The sequence below is a fragment of the Panthera pardus genome, unplaced genomic scaffold, assembly GCF_024362965.1.
Source record: "Panthera pardus isolate Hobbes unplaced genomic scaffold, ASM2436296v1 HiC_scaffold_26, whole genome shotgun sequence".
Taxonomy (NCBI): Eukaryota; Metazoa; Chordata; class Mammalia; order Carnivora; family Felidae; genus Panthera; species Panthera pardus.
The window spans coordinates 9848491-9871388 of NW_026526832.1; the positions used below are offsets into that span (position 1 = coordinate 9848491).

At 35.2% G+C, this 22898-nt stretch overlaps 1 protein-coding gene across 3 annotated transcripts in view; it reads left to right on the forward strand.

The window, feature by feature from the left end:
- The window catches only part of HNRNPLL (heterogeneous nuclear ribonucleoprotein L like), a 38102-nt gene that overhangs the window by 1546 nt on the left and 13658 nt on the right, over window positions 1-22898 (forward strand). Inside the window, exons 2-7 of one of the 3 annotated variants that reach the window (XM_053890991.1) lie at window positions 9091-9209; window positions 13736-13973; window positions 15842-15922; window positions 17266-17367; window positions 17453-17525; window positions 22005-22076. In XM_053890991.1, coding sequence (XP_053746966.1) covers window positions 9091-9209; window positions 13736-13973; window positions 15842-15922; window positions 17266-17367; window positions 17453-17525; window positions 22005-22076 — 685 coding nt within the window. Of the gene's footprint in view, window positions 1-9090; window positions 9210-13735; window positions 13974-15841; window positions 15928-17265; window positions 17368-17452; window positions 17526-22004; window positions 22077-22898 lie in introns of all 3 variants that reach the window. The other 2 variants (XM_019447078.2, XM_053890992.1) reach the window with 2 other exon arrangements.

The following is a 22898-nucleotide window of genomic DNA, read 5'->3' on the forward strand; positions in this document are numbered from 1 at the left end:
TAATTGATTTTTTGAAAGGAGACTTTTCCTGAAATTTAAGAAAATGTACACATATATTCTATTAAAATGTTTTTCACCCTTTATAAGAGGCCAATGATAAACTTTTTAGGTATTTGAATTTTTAAAAAATATTTATCTTGAGATACAGGGTGGGGGGGGGGGGGAGGGGCAGAGAGAGGGAGAGAGAGAATCCCAAACAAACCCGAGGGATGACGATCCGATCGGAGCTGAAATCTAGACTCTGGTGCCCAACCGGCTGAGCCACCCAGTGCCCCTAGCTGTTTGAATTTTTATATAAAAAAAATTATGGTCAGTAGTTACCAACATTAGTTTCCCAATTTGAAACTGTGACATAGGTTTCAACACATTAGAAAAAAGGAACTTTTTCTTCTTCTAAGTTAATGTTTCCTTATAGCTAGATATGTATGACTTGATTTTTGTGCCTAGGTATTTGGCATACTCCAAATGTATCTTGGGCTTGTGCATTAAAAAATGCATGTCTTCTAAATGTTTCAGTTCAAAGCCAATTCCATTGTGGAAGTTTGGAAACAGGAATATTGTAACTGATCTTTTAGAAGGGTCAGTGTATTTCTTTTGCCACAAGTCTTGAGTTTTTTGTGCAATAGCATGAAATGTCTTAAGTGTGTTGGAAAGATACCTAAATTCTTTAATGAAAAAAAATCTTTTTTGAGAAACAGATTAAACATTAAGGCAATAGATTATTTTGCATGTTGGGAAGAAAATAATATATACTTAATATATCCAAAGTGAATGGTATCTGGCAGTGGAAATAGTACTTGTCAGGGCTTGGGGAGAGTCAGGAGTCCTAGCTCGCATATGATCTGTGTGCCTTTGGGAAAGTCAATTCACCCCTAGTCTTGAGTTCTTTTAGTATAAAAGTTGAGCCTTTCTATACCTGAAGTTATAATTCAGTGATTAATGTAATGCAGCTTTTAAATTACCCAGACAGGATCTAATAAATGCAGATTGAGTTATAAATTTTAATTTTTGTTTATTTACTGCTATTTTGTTTCTCAGAGTGTGAATTGCTTTTAACAGTAGGAGCAGTGCTGCACTGTGAAATCTAATGAAGGCTTATTTTTCCTGTGTTTAAACCTTTTTCTTCATGCGATTTTTGGTACTATTTTGAAATTATTGCAACTATGGAAACCTGTACATAATAAAATTTTATTAGGATAGGCATTCCCTGGATAAAAGTTTAACGTCTAGTGCGTCATCAGCCAGAAGTATGGTAATTTATCTAACTGAAATGGTTTTGGCTCAACCTCAGTTGTCCTACAGTCCAGCCAGAGAAGAAATACTTTGTGGTCAAACTGTTAAATAACAGCAAATGCAGATTAGGTACAATGATGGGCAATCTTTTCAACTCAGTTGGAGGTTTGTCAAGTGCAAAGTAAGTCTTCAAGGATTTACATTATTTAGCTTTTGATAATTAAGTTTCCATGAGTGCTTTAATCTATTTAATCTATTAATTTAATCTATTAATTAGATGTAAAGAGGAAAGAAAGTATTTAAGAAAAGCCATGTTTCTACAAATGCTCCTAAGTTAAAGATGAATTGATCACTGTGAATGATCATGATGTGTTAAGGTGTATAGAGAAGTGAGTTAGTAGTTCAGATATGAGAAATAAGACACTCTTCAAATTTATGTCTTCTGGTACTTAGTTTGAAGACCAGAAATTCCTAGAGTGTTTCAGATTCACTGTGCTGCATTGTTGAACAAAGCTGGATTATGAAAGTGTGTGCTGTGTATTATAAGTTACTTTATTCTTGTGGAGTAAGTGGTGGTCTTAAATTTAGAAGTCATGACCTTCAACCTTCAAGATCATATGAATAGTAAATTTCTATATCTGTTTATTTTTTAGAAAGCAGCTTGACTTCAAATATTAGGGCTCTACTTGGTGAAACCAACTGAAGAATTAAATTGAGAGGTTACCTAGAAAGATCTGCTTATATAAAGATTGATATCGATAAAAATTTATGGAATGCTAATTCATTTTGGAGACTTTCAAGTTTTGTTTTTTTTTTTTACTGTCTTCTGCTAGTGAGTAAACAGGCAAATCAGATTGTTAAAGTGGCTTGTTTGCCGATGAGATGAAAATATAAGTTTCTCAATGTTTAATAGATAGACTTGTAAGATGGCAAAATGTCATGATAAAAACGTAGATCCTAGGATTTCTTAGCGATATATATTATGTGGAGGAGCTAGTTTGAATTTAAGATACACTATTATACTTTAAGGATCTGAATTACAGAGATGTATAGGAATATTAATGATGATTTATTAGATGCATACGGGATGGGGGATAAGGTGAGGTCACTTTGTTAGCTTAGTTCCCACAGGAAAAGTTTAGAGGCTGACAGTGAGCATAGTAAATACACCCTGGGGAATGAAAAAGCTAAAGGATGTGTGTGCCCTGGAGGTAAGCGCCAGAGTTTTAATTTTTAAGGCTTCTAGAGCAATAAATGTCCTCTGTCTCTAGCTATGCTGCTGTTGTGAGGATTTTCAGGCCTTGTATTAGGAAAGAAGAGAAAGGTAGTAGGTTTTGTTATCTTTTGGTTTTAACAAGTGACTACATTTCTTCGTGTTAGTACATACGATGAAAAGAGCTTTTTAATGGACCTATAAGCCCAACCAAGGCAGGTGTTTTGGTTCTGCTACCAACAACATGCTTTGTGACTTAACCTCTCTGGAACTCAACCATCATGAGGAGGTTGGATCAGATGATCACTGTGATCTCTTAATTCATCAGAAAACAATACATGAACCCCTTTTATGTGCCAGGTGCTGTTGTCTGTGATGGGGTTATAAAAGTAAAGAAAAAAAAATTCCAGGGGTGCCGGGGTGTTTCAGTTGGTTAAGCGTTGGTCTCTTGATTTCGGCTCCAGTCATGATCTCACAGTTTGTAGATTTGAGCCCCAAGTTGGGCTCTGCGCTGATGGTGCAGAGCCTGGTTGAGATTCTCTCTCTCTCTCTCTCTCTCTCTCTCTCTCTCTCTCTCTGCCTCTTCCTGGCTTGAGTTCTCTTTTTCTTTTTCTGAAAATAAATTAATTTTAAAAATTCCATATCTAAAAATCTGTGACTCTACGTCATTTAATGCCTTTTTTTTTTTTTTTTTTTTTTTTGCCTCTGAAATTGAATACACCTTTCAAAGCTTGTAGTTTCAGCCACAGCAACAATTCAGGTGAGCTTAAGCAAAACAAAAAGTTGGCCCGCGTAACTGAGAAAGCTAAGTTGTGGTCGCGGTTTCAGGCATGGCTGGATCTAGGGATTTAGATGATGTCACTGAAACTTGATTCTATATGCTCTATTTCCTCCATGTAGCTATAAAACTAGACTTGCAATTTTTATAGCTAGCAAATAGAGAATACTCTTCTCCTCTCCCCAGTGTCCATATTTATCCCTTCTGATCAACACTTTTTAGCTTCCCTAGCCCTGCAGCTAATCACTGGGCTACTTCTGAAGTTGGATAGGCATGATTGTGTGATTGAAAATACCAGTGGAGGGGCGCCTGGGTGGCTCAGTCGGTTAAGCGTCCGACTTCGGCTCAGGTCATGATCTCACGGTCTGTGGGTTCGAGCCCCGTGTCGGGCTCTGTGCTGACAGCTCAGAGCCTGGAGCCTGTTTCAGATTCTGTGTCTCCCTCTCTCTCTGACCCTCCCCCATTCATGCTCTGTCTCTCTCTGTCTCAAAAATAAATAAACATTAAAAAAAAAAAATTAAAAAAAAAAAAAAGAAAAAGAAAATACCAGTGGAATAATACAGAGTTCAGGGTTGTGTATGTGTTTAACCAGAAGAAGGGGGAAGGAGATCTGGGTAGGCAAAACCAGATAATCCCTGCTGCATGAGTAAAAAAGTAAAGGTTATTTTTTAAAAAGTTATTTGAATGGTATGGCTGTTCTTTTTAATTTTGTTGTGTTATGGGATCAAGTGTACCTGAAAACTTAGATAAGAAAATGAAAGGATTTCTCATATTTTGGATCTGGTGTATTGTTTCTTTAAAAAAAGAAAGACGAAGAGATGTGATTGTTTAGTTTAATTTAGTAAGAAAAATTATGTAGTTAACTCTAAGCATAGAGTGGGTTAAAAGATATTTTCAGCTGTCCCTTAAAACTCCTTTTTCCTTGGTCTATATGCAGTATCCAAAGTAAAAGGGAAAACCTTAAATACCTAGAAATACTGTATTCATTTTTTGGTATAATATTGATAAATTCTTTTTTTTTTTTTAATGTTGATGAATTCTAATGCATCCAGAGAATGATTACTAGAATAGAAAAAGACACTTGAAATCACATTATAAGAGGAATGACAAGAATGGTGGTGGGGCAAGGGGGATATTTAGCCTCTAGGGTATATTTAGGTGTGGTTTGAGAAATCATTACAAATAATTGGAGGTTTGTCATGTAGAAGAGGGAAATGTAGATAAGGGTAAGGGTGCCATTTAATATTTCTTTTTTTTTTTTTTTTTAATGTTTTTATTACTTATTTTTGAGACAGAGACAGAGCATGAGCAGGGGAGGGGCAGAGAGAGGGAGACACAGAATCTGGGGCAGGCTCCAGGCTCTGAGCTGTCAGCACAGAGCCCGATGCGGGGCTCGAACTCACGGAGTGTGAGATCATGACCTGAGGATGCTCAACCGGCTGAGCCACCCAGGTGCCCCAATATTTCTTGAACCCTTAGTAACTCCATCTTGCACTGTACTAGACACTTTATTTTTGTTCCATTTAGTGTAATCTTACATGATAAGGATTTTTTTTTTTTAATAGTGAAACTGAGGCTCAAAAAGGCAATTAGCTCAAGATCACTGGAGCCAGTGAACATCCAAAGATTCAAACACTGGTCTGACTTCAAAGACCATTTTGGATACAAAGCTACAAGGAGACAGATTTGGATACATACGAAGAATTTTCTAAAAATATAATGGATTGTCTCATGAGTAGTATGTTTCCTGTCACTGGAAGTGTTTAAGGAGAAGCTGGATAAGCACTTGGCAGTAGTTCTGTGTCTGGTGTTGGGGGATGAATGATTGAACTTGAGTTTGGTCTTTTTTATAATTCTGAGAGGGCAGAAGAAGGTTGTTCAGTTGCTGTTGAGCAAGTGTTATGCTGTTAAGCATGTGTTGGGCATGGAGATGTTGGGAAAACAAAAAAGCCTAATAAGGACATTGTGCCTGGCCTTTGCCAGTTTACATTTATTTTACTATGTGAAGAGGCGTTAACGGGCCCATCTCATTCCTCTCAGAAGCTTCACTTATACTCTCCTGAGCTTCCCTTCTTTTCAGTAGCGCTCAGTCTTCAATCTGCAATAGTCAAAATTAGCACTGAAAATTGGTATTATTGGAGTTTGTCCTTGAGATAACTTTTAAGGGGCTGAGAGTTTGGAATGGTATGACTAGACTGGTCGGTAGTCTGCCCAAGGGACCAAATAATGCCTCCATTATAGTTGACAGAGTTTGCCCAAAGAAGGACTAGGGTAACTAAAAAAAAAAAAAAAAAGTGTATATAAATTGCAGGCATGTCTTCGTTTGCTGGGTGCTTATTTGGAATACTGTTTTTAGTCTGACAAGTAATGGACATAAATAGATGAAGAGGGAACCTAGAAATGGAAGGACTTTGGGCTTCTGTATGAGAAAGGATTAAAAAAAAAAAACTTTGTTGAACTGGAGAAGACATGATCAAAGTGTTAATATATGACAGTGGGGCAAACAATACTCATTTATTCACCAATTTCAGACTCAGATACATAGTATGATGCTTAAAAGAGGTAACTTTAGGGTAGGTAAAAGAAGCTGTACAGATTGCAGATTTCTTACCACCAGTATAAAGCATAAGTAGAGATAAGAAAATACTGATTTAAGAAAAGTTTTAGTATTGGGGGAAAAAGGGGGTTGTGAAAATATTGTTTGAAAAGATACCATTAATATATCAGTTTTATATTTGGAAACATCCCTAGGGTTTTTTTCTTTTTTTGTGGTCCCTCAGATGTGACTCCTTCAGGTTTTTTTTTTTTTTCTTTATTTAAACTACAGATGGGAAAATTTTAAGTTCAAGAAAAGGGGACATAATGTAAAGATTAGAGAAATCTCTATGAATGGCAGGTGAATTGAGTGGAAATAGGGAAATACAGTGGATACAGGGTATGTTTTCTGCCTTGAGGTTGAGATAATCATATCTTCCCCTAAGTACCATATTGTTTGCATTTAATAAGTTCCTACTTCTGAAGAATGACTTTAAGTCTGGAGCTATTCCATTTAGGAAATGTAATTAAATAATAATATATTAAAATCAGATATTTTTGAGGGATTTTAAAATTGGTCCTGAGATCCATTTCTTTGTGAGAAGACCAATTTGAAAAATAGTCATATTTTTTTTAGCATTATATTCAAGACAGTGGCTATCCATGATGGGAAGGGAGGTAGGAGATGTATTCAACTGTTGGGTAGTGTTTTATTTATTAAAGTGGTTGGTGAGTTAATGACTATTTATATTGTTCCTCATACCTTATTATAGGCCTTAAATACATAATAAAATAATTTCCCAACTTTTTATTCTGAGAAATATTCAATTACATATGCCCTTCACCTAGATTCAGCAGTTTTTGACATTTTGCCATTTGGGATTTTATCTCCATATGTGTATATCTATATTTATATACATTTTTTCACCTAAACTGTGAAAGTTGGAGACATGATGACAGTCCATCTTTAAATGATCCCAGCTTTCCTAAGAATAAGGATATTCTTATCACATAAACATTACTATTATTATAATGTTACCTAAGGCAATAAGTAGTTCTATTACATAATATAAAATCCTATCTCTATTTAAATTTCTCCATTTGTCTCTAAAACATATTTCATAGTAGTTTTTATCCATTATAAAATGAAGACTCAAATAATGCCTTTGTTGTCTCTCTCTTTTTTAAAAATGTTTATTTTTGAGAGAGCACGAGCAGGAGAGGTACGGAGAGAGGCGGGGATAGAGGATCTGAAGCCAGCTCATTGCTGACAGCAAAGAGCCCCATGCAGGGCTTGAACTCACTAAGGGTGAGATTATGACCTGAGTTGAAGTCCTTCGCTCAACCGACTGAGCCACCTAGTCACCCCTGTTGTCTCTTTTTAGCTAACCTGAAATCCTCCTTCCACTATTTTTTTATAGTAGCTTTTTGAATAGTCTTGGCCAGTGAAGTTTTCTTTTGCACTTTTACCTTTGCCAGCAGATTTCTAGGGATGAACTGAGAGGACTGTCTTATTTCTTGACTTCTGTTGTTGTCTGATTATTTTTAGAGTAAAATTTGTTATTTATACTTTAAATATATTTAAATATATGCTCTACATTAGGTTTTAGCTATGATTTAGAACTCTTGTATAGTTGTCCATTTATGCTTAGTAGTTTAATGATGACAGTGCACATTTGGTTGTTGAGTTTCATTTAGGGAAAGAGTCTCATTTGTTAAGGTTGTAATAGTGTTGGGTTACATAGTGTACAATCAAAATGATTTATTTCAAACTTAGTGGCATGTAATGAATATCTGCTTGACTCAGCATAAGCAATTCAAATGAAATTCCAAGTATTGGATTAATATTTGCAGAGGACTAAATTTATTTGTTGAATTTGACGATAGTATAAGAGAGTAGTCCATGGTTACTTTATATTTTTAAATCAACTCTTTAAACTGTGACATAACATTTTTATTGGCAGTGCACAGGACTGTTATATTTTTCTAACAGTCTTTATAATATTATAAAGAGAAATTGGTGAGTCTTTTAAAATAGCCATAAAGACATTTAATTTTCTTAAAATAATTCTTAAGTTTTAATGATAAAACATTTATGCTTTTAGATTAGTCTGTTTGTAGGAGAAAAAACTTTTCATTTAATAGATTTTGAGTGTGTGTGTGTGTGTGTGTGTGTGTGTGTGTGTGTGGATCGTATATGGAAGTCATTTCTGAAGTGATGCAAGAGAGGTGCCTAGTGGCTAGTTGTAAAATACAGATTTTTGTCTTAATAAAACTTCAGGGGAGCCTGTGTGGCTTAGTTGGTTAAGTATCCAACTCTTGATCTCAGCAGGTCTTGATCTTAGGGTCATGAGTTTGGGCCCCAAATTGGGCTCCACACTGGGCATGGAGCCTACTTAAAAAAAAAAAAAAAAAAAAAAAGAACTTGGAAAAAAAAAAGAACTTGAATAAGTAAATGATAGAGCCATTTTCACGGTCAAAATAATACTCATACATAGTCCATATACGTGTATTTTAAAACTACCTCCTGGGTGTACTCAAAAGATACAGAGTATTCCAGAGAAGCCCAGGAAGGCTTGCATTTTTGAGCACTACTTGTTCATCAACAAAGATGGTACCTTGTACAAATTTAAGCTGTCAAGTGTGCTGCTTAAGTAAGCACAGTAGCTTTAAGTTAGTGTGGAACGAGATAACCAATTAAACAAGGACAAAAGATGATATAAAGTTTGTAATCTTTGTATTAAAGAAACATCTTAAATTGGGATTTTTTTTTTGTTCATTTGGACTACTTGAGATTTTGATATTTTGTAATGAAATTATCAGTATACGATATAATTCCAGTCATAACATACTCTGCATCTGTTGAAATTTTTTCTGAGATTTTATTGCAGTTGAAATAAGTTATTAATTTATGTTGTACTTCTTTTTATTTATTTTGAGAGAGAGTGTGCGTGCACAATGGGGGAGGTGCGGAGAGAGAGGGACAGAGAGAATCCCAAGCAGGCTGTGCACCTTCAGCACAGAGCCTGACGCGGGGCCCAAACCCCACACTGTGAGATCATAAGCTGAGCTAAAACCAAGAGCTAGCCCTGAGCTATCTAGGCACCCCTATGTTGTACTTCTTATTAAGAGAAAATACCCCCTTCTAAGAAATCAAAATTTTCATGCCTAACAATCGATGATTTTTTTTCTCAGGTCCTTTTGCTAACTTGTGAATGCAGTTTGGTTTGGAATTTTTTTTGATGTTTGCTTTTTAATGCAGAATTGAATCTACTATAGATGCAATTTAGACCTTTAAAATTTTTAACTAGAAATTATTTTCTTTTGCTAGGAGGCAGGTGGAAGTCATCATAAAGTTTCTGTTTCACCTGTTGTCCATGTTCGAGGACTCTGTGAATCTGTGGTGGAAGCAGACCTTGTGGAGGCCCTGGAGAAATTTGGGACAATATGGTAAGGACCCTAGGGACTTCATGCAGATTGAAAACAGTATAGTAAAACAAGCCTTGCTTGCTTGCTATAATATAAGCTTTGATGTTTGACCATAGTATATATTAAGTTTGCCTGTGACAGTATTTCTTTAGAACCTTTTAAGCCTCTTATTTTTTTCCTTCCTGGGATGATGCAGAGATGTATTTTTGTGGATCCATGATCACCTATCACTCCCCAGCCAGGCTATATGCAAAATGGGTAATTTCATCTTTTATCTGACTTTCAAAATGAGTCCATGACTCCTTGTTAAACACTGCTTTCATGTTTGAATGAGTTTACGCCCTTCATCTTTAGAGTTTCAGGTAGCGGTACTTAAATACTGATTTGCTGTTGTTTATTTTGGAATGTTTAAGAATTAATTGGCAACTAAAAGTGAGTAGATGAAGGGTAGGCATTATTTGCCTTAGGCGCGTGCTGCCAGGAGTTCTTCTGCAGATCATGAGAAGTCAGTGTTTTATCCTAGTTTCTTTTTGTGTTTTGTATTCACTCAGTCTCCTCCTTTCTCTTCCATAGTTAGCGTATGCTTAAGAATATTGACTCAAATGAAAATATAATCAGAAAAGTGAATGTACTGCCAAAAATAGACACTCAAAAATTCTTTCTAAATTATTTTTGGATTATGCCTGGCTGTTGTTCTCTTATTAGTATGGATAGTGTAGAGTTGATTTTATTTTATTTTTTCCTTGGTGAATACGTTGGTTAGAGGCATCAGAGACACAGTCCAAGTCAAAATACATAAACAAGGGAGAGATTTCAGTGTATTTGCTGAGATAACTTGATTGCTTCAATTTTATGGAAATTTATGTGGAGTTTTGGGTATTGAAAGGATGCATAAATAGATGGTGAGAGAGTGAGCAGAGATGTCCAACAGAAAGGAATCATTGCCTCAAAGGAATAGTAGAGTTAGGTGACACCTTCCATCATGGCATCTTTTTTAATTTCTTTGATGATCTTACAGAGAGGTGGGTGACGTGGCAAACCTGTTATCCTCAACTTATGCACCTTAGAGACCACTGTTACGTATTGTTTATTATTGGACGTACAGATTGGCGGTCCACATGGGCAAAGGAGAGTCCGTTTCTTGAAATGTCATTCAGATGACTACATCCCTATTTAGTCATTTGAAGAGGATATTGGAAATTAAGTTTGTCGGGAACATTATATATTGAAGCAAACTTAGACCTTATTTAGATTTGCACGTTGGTACTAGACTAACCCCGTGGGTTGCAGTGTCCTATGGGATTAGAAAGAGATGGTTATTTCTGGTTTATTTTTTATTTGGTAATTTTATTTTAGGCTTTTAAAGTGATTTCTTTAAAGCCAAGAGATACTGGAGTCCTGTCAGAAAACAGGTCGACGAGCAAATACTGGTGGGAACTTTAGAGCAATCATAACTATATTGACATTTTTATGTTAATTATGACACAAGAGTTGAATGTTCGGCTTTAAAGAAATAGAACTATTTGTGGAAGTTGTTGAATTATTTGAATCACTTCTTCTTTTTTTTTTTTTTTTTTTTTTTAATGTGAATCACTTTTGAGTGGCCTGTATACTTTTTGATATTTAGTCCATGGTAAAGTGTTTTATATGTGAATGTAATTCTGTTAATTTGCATAGTACATCATTCTGCCCTCAGGATTGGTAGTTTTGTGGATAAAAAAGTCGTGAAATAATTGGAACAAATTAGTGTAAAATTAAAAGTTTAATTGGCATAAATATGTGCACTAGGAGTTTTAATTGTGTGAAATGATCTTGAATAAGAGGTGGCTGCTGTTAAAACTGAAAGAACCCTGAACAGCCTCCGGTGAGGAGTAGGTGTTTTGCTTCAAAATGTTGCATTTATAGAACCTTTCTCTGTTTGTTTATTTCTTTAGTGGTGTGTGTGGGATTATAGACATGATATAGAAACTGCTCATGTAAAAAGGTGCGTCACCAAGTTCAACATCGAGTAAGTTTATACCTGAAAACTAGATGCGTAGGAAAGAAGTTGAGGAGAAACTGTAAGATGTTGAGAATGGTTGTGTCAGTCTAATAAAATTCTGTGTATTTGTTGTCTTTATTCTGTAGTATGTTCATCTGTTAGGATCAAAAGAATGTTTAAAAAGATGTACTCTCTCTTCTTCCCTTTTCCCCTTCCATTAAAGGAGAGCATGCTAGGTATAATTAGCTATATTGGTTTAATATTTTAAAACAAACCTTTTGGGACCCAATTTGTATAATAAAATCTTTTGCCTCCTCCAGCTTTTGTTTAAATATTAGTAAATGTGTTTTGAGTTATAAGTCGAAAGCACTGACCCTACCATGTCCCTTAGCCCTTTTATTTTTTTTCTTTGTTACTCTCATATCTTCCTCATTATGCTTTTCAAGATTTCTTAAAAATTACGTGACAGATAATTTAGGTGCATTCTAAAATGTCTGCAACATTCTAATTTTCCCTTCTTTATTTTCATGTGATGCCACTTTTTCACTTCTAAATCTGTGCTTCTAGCTCACTTCTTATTGTAGTTACCATAGGCAGTTTTACTAAGACCAAGTCTATGACAGGTCAATAAAAAATTTAATTTTCAACCTTTATAATTTTCTGTGTTCCAAAGAATCAAAGGGCATTATTAACATACTTACTTGGTAATACTATTTAGCTATTCAACCACCTTACATTTGTGGGAGGAGAATGTTTATTCTTTAATTTCTTTTGTTCTTTTTTTTTTTAGATTTTTTAATGTTTACTTATTTTAATGTTTACTTACTTTTAATGTTTACTCTGATAGAGACAGAGCACCAGCAGGGGAGGGGCAGAGAGAGAGGGAGACACAGAATCCAAAGAAGGCCCCAGGCTCTGAGCTGTCTGCACAGGGCCTCATGCGGGGCTCGAACCCACAAACGCGAGATCAGGACCTGAGCCGAAGTTGGACACTCAACCAACTGAGTCGCCCAAGTGCCTCCTTCTTTAATTTCTTTAGCATAGTCCTGATTCCAGGGTTTTCTGTTTTTTTGTATGCACGACTTCAGAACTTCATCAAGAAGTTTCTAAAAATAATATTTCTTTCTTGGAATTTATATTTTATATTCATAATTGATAATTCTTTATCTTACTGTTTCAATAGTTTCTTTAAGTTTGAACAATTGTGGGTGGGGAGAGGTAACAAGCCTCATAGACCAACAGATATTGATTGAATGCCTGTTACGTTGCAGCTCTGTTTCTAGATTCTGAGGATATGAAGATGAATGAGGCGAGGCAAGCAGTTTGTATTCAGTAACTATAATCTTGACAACAGTCTTTCACGTTTTATAAATGAGGAAAGGTGAAATTCATAAGAAACTACATACTATGCCAGGCTACAAAGTGGTCTGTTTCTTACTAGTAAATCATTTGCTGCTTTCTAAAGGGTAGCGATAGGTCTAGATGCCTGATTCAGAAATAGTGCTGTCACTGAGTACCTGACCTGATGTTCTTTCTGCAGCCTTCTGCTATTATAAAACCCGTGCTAATTGTATTTTAAAACCTTTTTTAAGGTGCTTGTTCTTGTGAATAGAGGACATAATATTTCCCCAACTGTGATCCATGTGCTTTGATTTCTTTCTTCCCTCCCTCTCTTCATTGCTTTCTTTTTCATTTCATGTGTTAAAATATGTTCCTCCCCAAGAGTATACAATGAAATGTAAATAACTTCACCCTCTTTGTTCACAGACAACCATGATTATCATCATCTGATGAGTATCTTTTCATGGATTCTTTAATATTTAAAAAATATTTTGGAAGAGATTATTTGTGTGAAATTTGGTTGGTTTGCAGTTGTTTCTATGTATATTTTAATTCTTTTGTTTTTTGTAAGATAAGCGAAATTTTATAGTCCTTGGTTATTAGTGTGGGCACTTATTTATTTGGAAAATTCAGTAGAGGTAGGAGTTTCTGTTGTTAAAGGTCCCATCTGCTAACTTTCTGTTCAGTTTTATCTCCGCTGGTTTCTGTATCTAGAGATTTTCTAGTATTGCTTGGGAGTGGCAGCCTGAAGAATAAACAGGGAGGCGTCATTGGTAACTGATAACAGAATTGTGCTTGAGGAAGGCAAAAGATGGAAAACCTTTCTGTCACAGGAGGATAAGCTTTCACATATGAACCATCTGCCTGGTGTACCACAGTTTATAAGAATTAACTAACATTAGGTAGGGGTGCCTGGGTGGCTTAGTCGGTTGATTGTCTGACTTTGGCTCAGGTTGTGATCTCATGGTTTGTGAGTTGGAGCCCCACATCAGGCTCTGTGCTGACAGCATGCTTTGGATCCTTTGTCCTCCTCTCTCTCTGCACCCCCCCCCCCGAATAAATAAACTTAAAAAAAAAAAAGAATTGACTAACATTGAATATAGGTAGTGAAAAATACTAATCTGTATGATTTGACACATTTTTATTAGAGTCTGCCTTTCCTTGATTGAGAATCAGTGTTAACTGAATTTATTATTTCGGTATTCCTTCCCAATCTGCCTTTCAGCTATGTTATGATGATGCCATTTAAACGGCAGGCTCTAGTGGAATTTGAAAACATAGATAGTGCCAAAGAATGTGTGACCTTTGCTGCGGATGAACCTGTGTACATTGCTGGTCAACAGGCTTTTTTCAACTATTCTACGAGCAAAAGGATCACTCGGCCAGGAAATACCGATGATCCATCAGGAGGCAACAAAGTTCTTCTGCTATCAATTCAGAATCCTCTTTATCCAATTACAGTGGTATGTATTTTAGTATGATAAACTAAATTAACAGTGACTTTGAAATTTGCCTTCAGAGTGACTAACCTACAGTTTTCTTCGCTGCCATCTAGGTATTTAAAAACAGTGTTTTTTTAAAGAATTTTTAAAATGAATCTTAATTTTGACTGTCATGTTTAATGAACAAAGAAATGGTGAGCACCAAAGGTAAAAAGGTCAGAAGTGCAGTGGTCATAATTAAATAAGCACATTTAAAAATGTTTATTATTCAGCATCAGAGTTAACTCTGTTTCTGGTAAGGAATTAGACTTGTTAGAAGTGATCCAAGAAATTTGTTTCACTCATGTGCCAGTATGTGTGTTAAGAGTGTCTACTAGGTAAGGACAGAATCCCATAGTATATAATAAAATGCATATATTATTATAAGTGGTTTTGAGATAATTTATTAAAAACCTGATTTACTTAAAATTCCCTGTTTAACTCTTTAAAAAAAGTGGTATTAACAGAATTTTTACAAAGGATTCATGTCCTGAACCAGTTAAGTTTTCTACTTCATAATCACATGATGTTTCATAATAAGCTAGTGACAAGGACACTTTATTTTTGTGACGAATAGAATATCACAGTGAGGGAAGCTTCAATTAGAATGATTCGTGGCGCCTGTGTGGCTCAGTCGTTTAAGTGTTTGACTTTGGCTCAGGTCATGATCTCACAGTTCCTGAGTTTGAGCCCCACATCGGGCTCCCTGCTGACAGCTCAGAGCCTGGAGCCTGCTTCAGATTCTGTGTCTCCCTCTCTCTCTCTGTTCCTCCCCCACTTGCACTCTGTCTCTCTGTCTGTCTTTCAAAAATAAACATTAAAAGAAAATAAAAAGTAAAAATAAAAAAAACAATGATTTCTAGTAAAGGGCACGTGGGTGGCTCCTTTGAGCATCTTACTTAGGCCCAGGTCATGATCTTGCAGTTCGTGAGTTCAAGCCCCACATCAGGCTTGCAGAGACCACTATAGATCCTCTGTCCCCTCTCTCTGCCCCTCCCTTGCTTGTGCTCTCTGGGAAAGAAAAAATGATTTCTATATGATACTGGGACATAAACTAAAAAACAAAGCATAAGATACTATTTAAATTTTGTTAGATATTATTTACCTCTGTAATATTTCTAGACTTATTAATAAGCAGTATTAATAGGTGTTTTGGGAGAAAGAATGTTCCTAATCTAGTACAAGTGCTCTGCTTTGCTTATTGTTGTATCCCTAGTACCTAATGGTGCCACTGTATAATTGTAGGTGCTCAAGAAATTTGACAGTTGAAGAATTGTTCTTAAGGGGGTTTTTAATTTCTCTCTTACTTAATTTAGGGATCTTGTTTGCTGACATCTAACATTGTATAAATGATCTTTCCTGAGTCTTTCCTCTATAGTCATTGTCCCTTGAAAAATGAATACTGAGTTGATCTATTACTACCCCTTAATAAATATTTATTACTATAATTCAAGTGATTATAATATTAAACATTCCAGAGTCACATTTGGAAAACAAACCATTAATTGATTATAGTTTTGGCTTATTTATTGTGTATTGTCAGATATTATTTTAAGTACCTGTTAAAATAAGAATTGAGGGTTTATTTAGGAGATAAAATAGGTACGAGTCTTTTTGAAATGTTTCATTATAACTTCTCTAATGTTGGGTATATTGTATAGGTGAGGAAGTAATTTTAGAAGGATAACAATTTTTAAGAGTTTAATTAGTAATGAATCAAAATGACATCTTGACAGGTGTCTTTTTAGTAAAAAAAAAAAAAAAAGCAGGGTGTAACTTTGTTGTTTTTCCAAGTATAAAATGTGAAGAAATCTTGTATGTGAAGAAATCTTGTTTTCTTTCCTTTATAGGATGTTTTATATACAGTATGCAACCCTGTTGGAAAAGTACAACGTATTGTTATATTCAAGAGAAATGGGATACAAGCAATGGTTGAATATCCTTTGATTGTAAATTTTTTAATTGATGTATATGAATGCTGTGTAATATACGTCTTACTTTTAACTGCTTAATGATATCTGGACAAGTGGTATTTATTCTCTGTTCCTCCCCCAAAATCTATTTGTCTTAGATTTAAAAACTGCAGTGCCCACAGGTAATAACTTGCTACCTAAAACATTCCAGTGCTTCATCTCATAGTGTGCTTTGTCTTTTTAATGGGAGAAGAAATAACATTATTTGATAATATGTACATCTCTACCTTTTTAAATGTATCCTAAACGGACTTTTCTGAATCTCTCCTTAAAATAGGTGGTTTGGAAGTACCAAAACTTTAGAGTCAGTAAAACTATTCTTACCTTTTTTTATTGACTCTTTTAAATGGTCAAGGTTTATATAAGAACTTTTCTTTGTTAGATATGTGATATGTTGAGTAAAAAGAACAAGTAGCAAAATAGTATGTACTGTATAATCCCATGTAAACAAAAGAATAATAACTACCCTCGCCCCACATCCTATATGTACATGTGTATGCATAGAAAAAGATAGGGATATACAGCAAATTCTTAATGGTGCTTACTTCTAGCAAGGTATTTTTGCCCTTTTTTTAAAAAACCACGTTGGTGGGGTTTTTTTTGTTTTTCTTTTTTAAACAATATATAGACTCAAGTAATTTTTGAAAACCAACAAAGTGAAGATAGTTTAATGGTTATAAAACCCTGTCTTCTCAGAAATATAATCAAATATTTGTTTTATATAACTTTGGTTTTGTTGTAATGGTTTTCCTACTTTTTTTTAAATGTTTATTTTTGAGAGAGACAGAGTGTGAATGGGGGAGGGGCAGAGAGAGAGAGAGAGAGAGAGAGAGGGAGATACGGAATCTGAAACAGGCTCCAGGCTCTGAGCCGTCAGCACAGAGCCCAACGTGGGGCTCGAACTCATGAGCTGTGAGATCATGACCTGAGCCAAAGTTGAACGCTCAACCGACTGAGCCACCCAGGCACCCCTGTTTTTCCTACTTTTAAGAGTAAAATATTTCCTGTTTTGAGATAGCAAACTGTCCTTTGCCTGGGAATGTAACCATGCTCCATTTTCCCTCTTCCTTTCAATTTATGAAGTACTTCAGGTGACTTGGAAGGATTAATGTAGATAGTTTGGTTTATTATGTTTTCTTTGGCACCCTTGATTTTGAAAATAAGTACTCCTAAAATTCATCTAGAAATTTTATTGGTAAAACATTTCTAGAAGTGAGAGTTCTGATTATTTTCAGTCCTTTTCTGAGGCAACGAATAATGATAAAATATTGGATACGTTAAACCAAATTTCCTTAATAGAGCTTATGTTTGAATCAGTCCTTTGTGCCCAGAAAGCTAAAGCAGCACTCAATGGAGCAGATATATATGCTGGATGTTGCACACTAAAAATCGAATATGCAAGGGTAAATATTTTTTCAACACTTCGCCAAAGAAATATTTATGCTTTGGATATACAATTTGAGCTTACTTTCTTTTTAATCTTAACAGCCAACTCGTCTAAATGTTATTAGGAATGACAATGACAGTTGGGACTACACTAAACCATATTTGGGAAGACGAGGTAAGTATTTTATGCATTTTAGAATGTGCTTACATCTGCTGACAAATTTTTACATGCAGTTAGATTCCTTTTTCCTGAGGTGAGCTAGTTCATTCAAATGAAAACCTTGTTGGTGAATGCTTTTGTTGCCAAAGGCCATGTAATGCTGGAAAATAACCTTGAAATTAGTGCCCCCTACTGGTATGTACGGAGTTATTTATATTTAGTTCAACCAGGAGCCCACACATACAGGCACGCCCGCAGTTCAAGGACTTGCATTTCTCCAAGCAGCTCTCTCTCTTTGGAGGAGAGGAAACTGATTCAGAATATTCCTTACAAACTGCAAACTTGCACACTGCTTCTCTATGGAAAGGACTTTTCCCCCAAGCTGGACAAGGCATTAAGAAGGATAGAGGACTCCAGCAGGCTGACTCTACACTTCATCATGCACAACATCGGCATCAGCAGAAAGCCCTCTGAAAAACTCAGACTTGCAATTCACCTTGACTGCATACTGCATGCACCATCACCCCAAGTTTTTAAAGGAGGACACTTAACAGTACTTCAGACTTGCATGGGATGAACACCATGATAGACTGTGCCCATTTATTCAAGTTGTATGTATATATTGGTCTGATTTCCCTTAAGGTTTCAGTTGTAGAATTTAAGATTTTTCACTAACGGGTACTAGAACTTTATCTATGATGTTGTAAATCTTAACGCCCATTACTGTAACTGTTTGCAGCCTAGATTCAAATTGTTAATTGGCAAATAACCAGGGCCAGATTATCAACAGGTCTTAAGAACTGCTTATGCTCAACCAATCCACACAGATATTAGAAAGAAAAGGAATAGAAAGGTGCACACCTGCTGCACCTAAGTTTACTCTTTTGGGTTTTTTTTTTCCTTAACTGTGGACATTGACTAGATTAACCTGATGATGAAAAGATGCATTATATGTAAAAGACGATCTCTGTGTGGTTTGATTTTTTTTTTTTTTTTTTTTTTTTTTTTTTTGTAAAGTGGCTGTTCATAAGTTGTCACTTTTTGTAACAATTTAAGGTTATCACTCATGTTAACTTCTGTAACTAGAAATTTTGACATTTCAAATGTAGGTGAAAGTAACATGTCTGTTCAAGGTAGACAATATTTAAACTTGATAAATCTTAAAGTAAGAGCATTTCATTTGAGATGCATTTTCACCTATAACTGATAAATGCTAGGTTTCACGAGCATAGATCTGACTGATAAAATTGTTCAACTAACTGTGTGGCAATTCTGGAATATACAAATTAAAATGTGGATCTTGTAAAAACAAGGGGGCTGCAGTATTGGCTACACCTCAACTACAATATTAGTGTTGGAACCACGTGTTGAAAAAACTCACCAAGATGAGCATATCTGTAAAAATCCACAAAGTAGGAAAAATTTTTATGGCATCCAAAATATCGTGGGCAGTAGGTACTCTGTAGTGCATGTATTCTTGCCAAAAGAAAGAAGAAGACAATGTGATGATCTTTTGCATGTTCAAATATTTAGGACTTTGGGTGATTGGCCCCTTAATTCTCAATTCTTAGGAAATCATCTTGTCTTATGCATGGGGTTGCAAACAGGTTTGTATTATAATGCAGCTTCGGCTGGACCCCACGTTTTTCACTACTCACAAATCCACTTGGCATAGGCTTAGTACAGTTGAATACAGCATTGGAAAACAAAGCCTTAGTACTCAAACAACAGAACAAGTGGTTGATGAGAAATCTCTCACTTCTGTCAAATTACAGTCAGTTATTGAACACTTTTTTTTTTTAAACTCTTTTGAAATAGCTCTGGTAACCTTCCTCTTAATGTCTCTTAAAAAACATTGTAGATATGTTTCTTATTAGTGTTCACATCTGTTCTTTTAGAAGGTCTGAAGTTTATGCAGAGCCAACTTAGATTAGTTTTTCATACAAGTAATTAGTGTCAGAAAAGGTTACAAATGGGTGAGATAGATATTTAAATAGCAAAATATAAAGAAGTAAAGTAGAATTTTACTTGGTTATGTTTCAAGGGAAAAACTCTTGTTTTCTAAATCCTTACAGATACTTGTCTGGTGGGACCATACCAGTTTACATTCTTGAAGTCTTGTGACTTCCTCTTCTACTCAAGTTGATACTGAATTGTAACTTTAAGTTTATTCATTTATTTTGAAAGAGAGAACACAAGAGACAGCATGAGTGGGGTAGAGGCAGAGAGAGAGGGAGAGAGAGAATTCCAAGCAGGCTCCACGCTTTGTGCCGGGCCCGACGCAGGGCTCATTCTCATGACCCTGAGATCATGACCTGAACCAAAATCAAGAGTCAGACACTTAACCCACCGAGCCACCCAGGCATCCTGTGAATGAATTGTAACTTTTTCTACTAAAAAGAGCTCTGTAATAAATATAACCTCATTTTTAAAAGTCCTTTTCAGCCCAAACTACATTCTAGTGTGAAAAATTCTTAGCCTGGACTCCAGAGAATCACTCCAGAAACGTTAAGCAAAACTTGTCTATGTGTACATCTTTTTGGGGAGAATGTACACAGATTCCATCAGATTTCAGATGAATTCATGAAAAGCTTCAAACTACTATTTATAGACTGATGTAATTAGTGTTTGACTCTTCTGCACACTTCTGTTTTATGTGACCTTATATTAGGTAGTTAATGCTTCAAATCCAAAGAACTATTAATAATGACAATATTCGGCTGAAAGATACTTTAGGAGATTATCTACTCTTAACTCCTTCATTTTATGAATGAAGGTTGTGAGTTTATGTAATTATCCAGTGAATTAGTGTTTAAGTTGGAATCTTCTGATTCCCAATCTCTAGTGCTCTTTCCTTTATAGGACACTGTTAACTATATCAATAAAACTGAGTGATGAAGACATTATGGTGGTTTTGGTTTAAGATTGCTTAGATCAGATGAGGAATTGTATGTAGTGTTGGGTGGCATACTTAAGTAGAGGAACATTAACAGAAGGGATTAGCAGACTGGATTGATTCAAGAGGAGTGAGACTTAAATGATGATACTGGATGCTGGAACCCGTATAATGGAAAGAAGGAGCTGTGAATGACTGGAGAAGAAATGACTGGGGAAATGGAGGGAGGATCTTAATAACTTGGAAGCTTTTGAAAGGGTCTTTGGAGAAAGACTAAGTCTACGAGGCCTCAGACGGGATAGAATATGAGTAGAGGACCAATTTCTATACAATATAAACATTAATTTTCTCATTATTTAGGACTAACTGAAAATGTAAGGGAAAGTCATGAGAACCTTGTTAATTGGTGTTGGGTAAGCAGAGGCTAGATGATTCCAACTGATAGGGATAATGTAAAGAGAATTTATACAAAATAAATGGAACAAGATGACCTCTTAGGTCCCTTTTAATGCTATGATAACTTCAAATAGGTACTTAAAATTGTACTTCTCTAGGCTGAAGTGAAAATTATTTCTCATCTCCCATAAACCTCATTTGTTTAGGTGACTAAGGATTTATAGAAGGCCTCTCTCTGAATTTTCAAAGATTAGAATTACCAGACTCTTAAGATACATTAAAAAAAAAAAAAAATCTTATTGGGTGCTATGATTTGATCAGCAAACTTTCTAAAAAGCATTGTACAATAATTTCTAAAATTTACCAACCAACATAGGAAGTGCTATTTTAGAAACTTGTAAGTAATTTTATTAATTGATCTCTCATTCTAGATTTAGGAAAATTGGCATGCCTTTCCTGAAAACATAGCTAGAATAAAAATTATCTTTTAGGAGTATTGTAGTACTCTCATCCAATAATGTAGCCCCCTTGGTTAGCTTTATCTTGGCGTATTTAAACTTTGGAGGGTGCTCATAGTCCTGCCTGGTGTTAAGGTCTATAGACAATGACCAATCCATGCTATAATATGGGCCAGTGATGTGCAAATTTCCAGCTCTCAAGTCAGTAGGTGTTTGTAAATATGTGTATATACATACAAAATACTCTGTGTTTACTGATTGTGAAACCATGTAATACAGGTTGTTGTTGGCTTATGCTGAACTTCTTGAAAGAAGCCCACTTTGAAAATGTGTTGCTGTTGAAGCTAATAGTATGATTCAGGTACTGTCTTTCAAAAGTACTGCACTTAAAGCTTGTTTTAAAGACATGTATTGGTAAAAACTTCTGTACAGTGTCAAACTCTAGCATTGTGTATGTTCACTTTCCGAAAAGTATCCATTCTTTCCTTAAATTTGAAAGTGTGATTGTATTTGGCACTTGCCAAAAAGATATTTTCAAGTTAAGTGGAATTTGTTAGATAGAATTACTTCCTTAAACTTTTGGTGTTTGTATTTAAATTGGATATGAATGGATGTTTAAAGTTAACCAGGAATCCTATTTCTTTTATGAATTGTAATGGATGTTTTGAATGGGTGTTTCCCATGTGAGAACTGTTAAGTACTTGGGTCAAAATTGTTAAAACCATGTTTCTACTTTTGTGTCAGATAGAGGAAAGGGTCGCCAGAGACAAGCCATTTTGGGAGAACACCCTTCTTCGTTTAGACATGATGGCTATGGTAAGTTTGTCAAGGCAGAAGGAAGGTAGTATAGACAAACTACTAGAATTTTTGCATTTCTGATGAAGAATAGCACATTTCTTGTCTCTATTTTTCCTGCTCACCTGACTTGGTTTATAGGGGCTTAGTCACTTATAATGTACTCCCAAGGAGTTGTCCAAAATCCTTTGTTTTCTTAGGATATTGATATATAATCCTTGAGATGAATGAGAGCTATTGGTTGGAGATTGAAAAGCTTTTTTTACCATTTTGTTTTGTTTTGGTTTGGTTTTGATTTTGATTAGTAGTGGGTTCTGGTCTGTTAGAAGACCAAAAAGAGATACTGCTTTAGTAAGTATATTTTCTTCCATTATACCAATTATGAGCAAAGAGGAACTTTGAGTAATAAAGGCAGAAAGGATGGAGTATTTGTCCAAAAGAAATATGTTTTCTTGTTAGAGCCTTAAGTCTTTTACAGTTAAGACAGTTCTACAGTTGGTATTTTGGCTTTGGCTAAATTTGTTTGTATTTAATTCCTCTTTTAAAAATTCTTAGTTTTAATGTTTGGTATATTGATAAGATTTAAGATTATGAAACCCAGAATAATACTCTTCCCCAGGAAAAAGTTAGGTATCAGACTATTGTCCTTATAGGTAGATGTTGAGAATTGCTATTGATAAGTCTTGAAACTGGTTAGAAGTTTTGTGATTTTAAATATTTTTTAGTTTTAAATAGTTAGTGACCCCACCTATTCTGTGGTTTAAAGCTGAAGTATGATGCTATTAGAAGTGGTATAGAAAATAGAAATTGCTATATTGTGTTCTCAGGATTTATCTTTGAAAA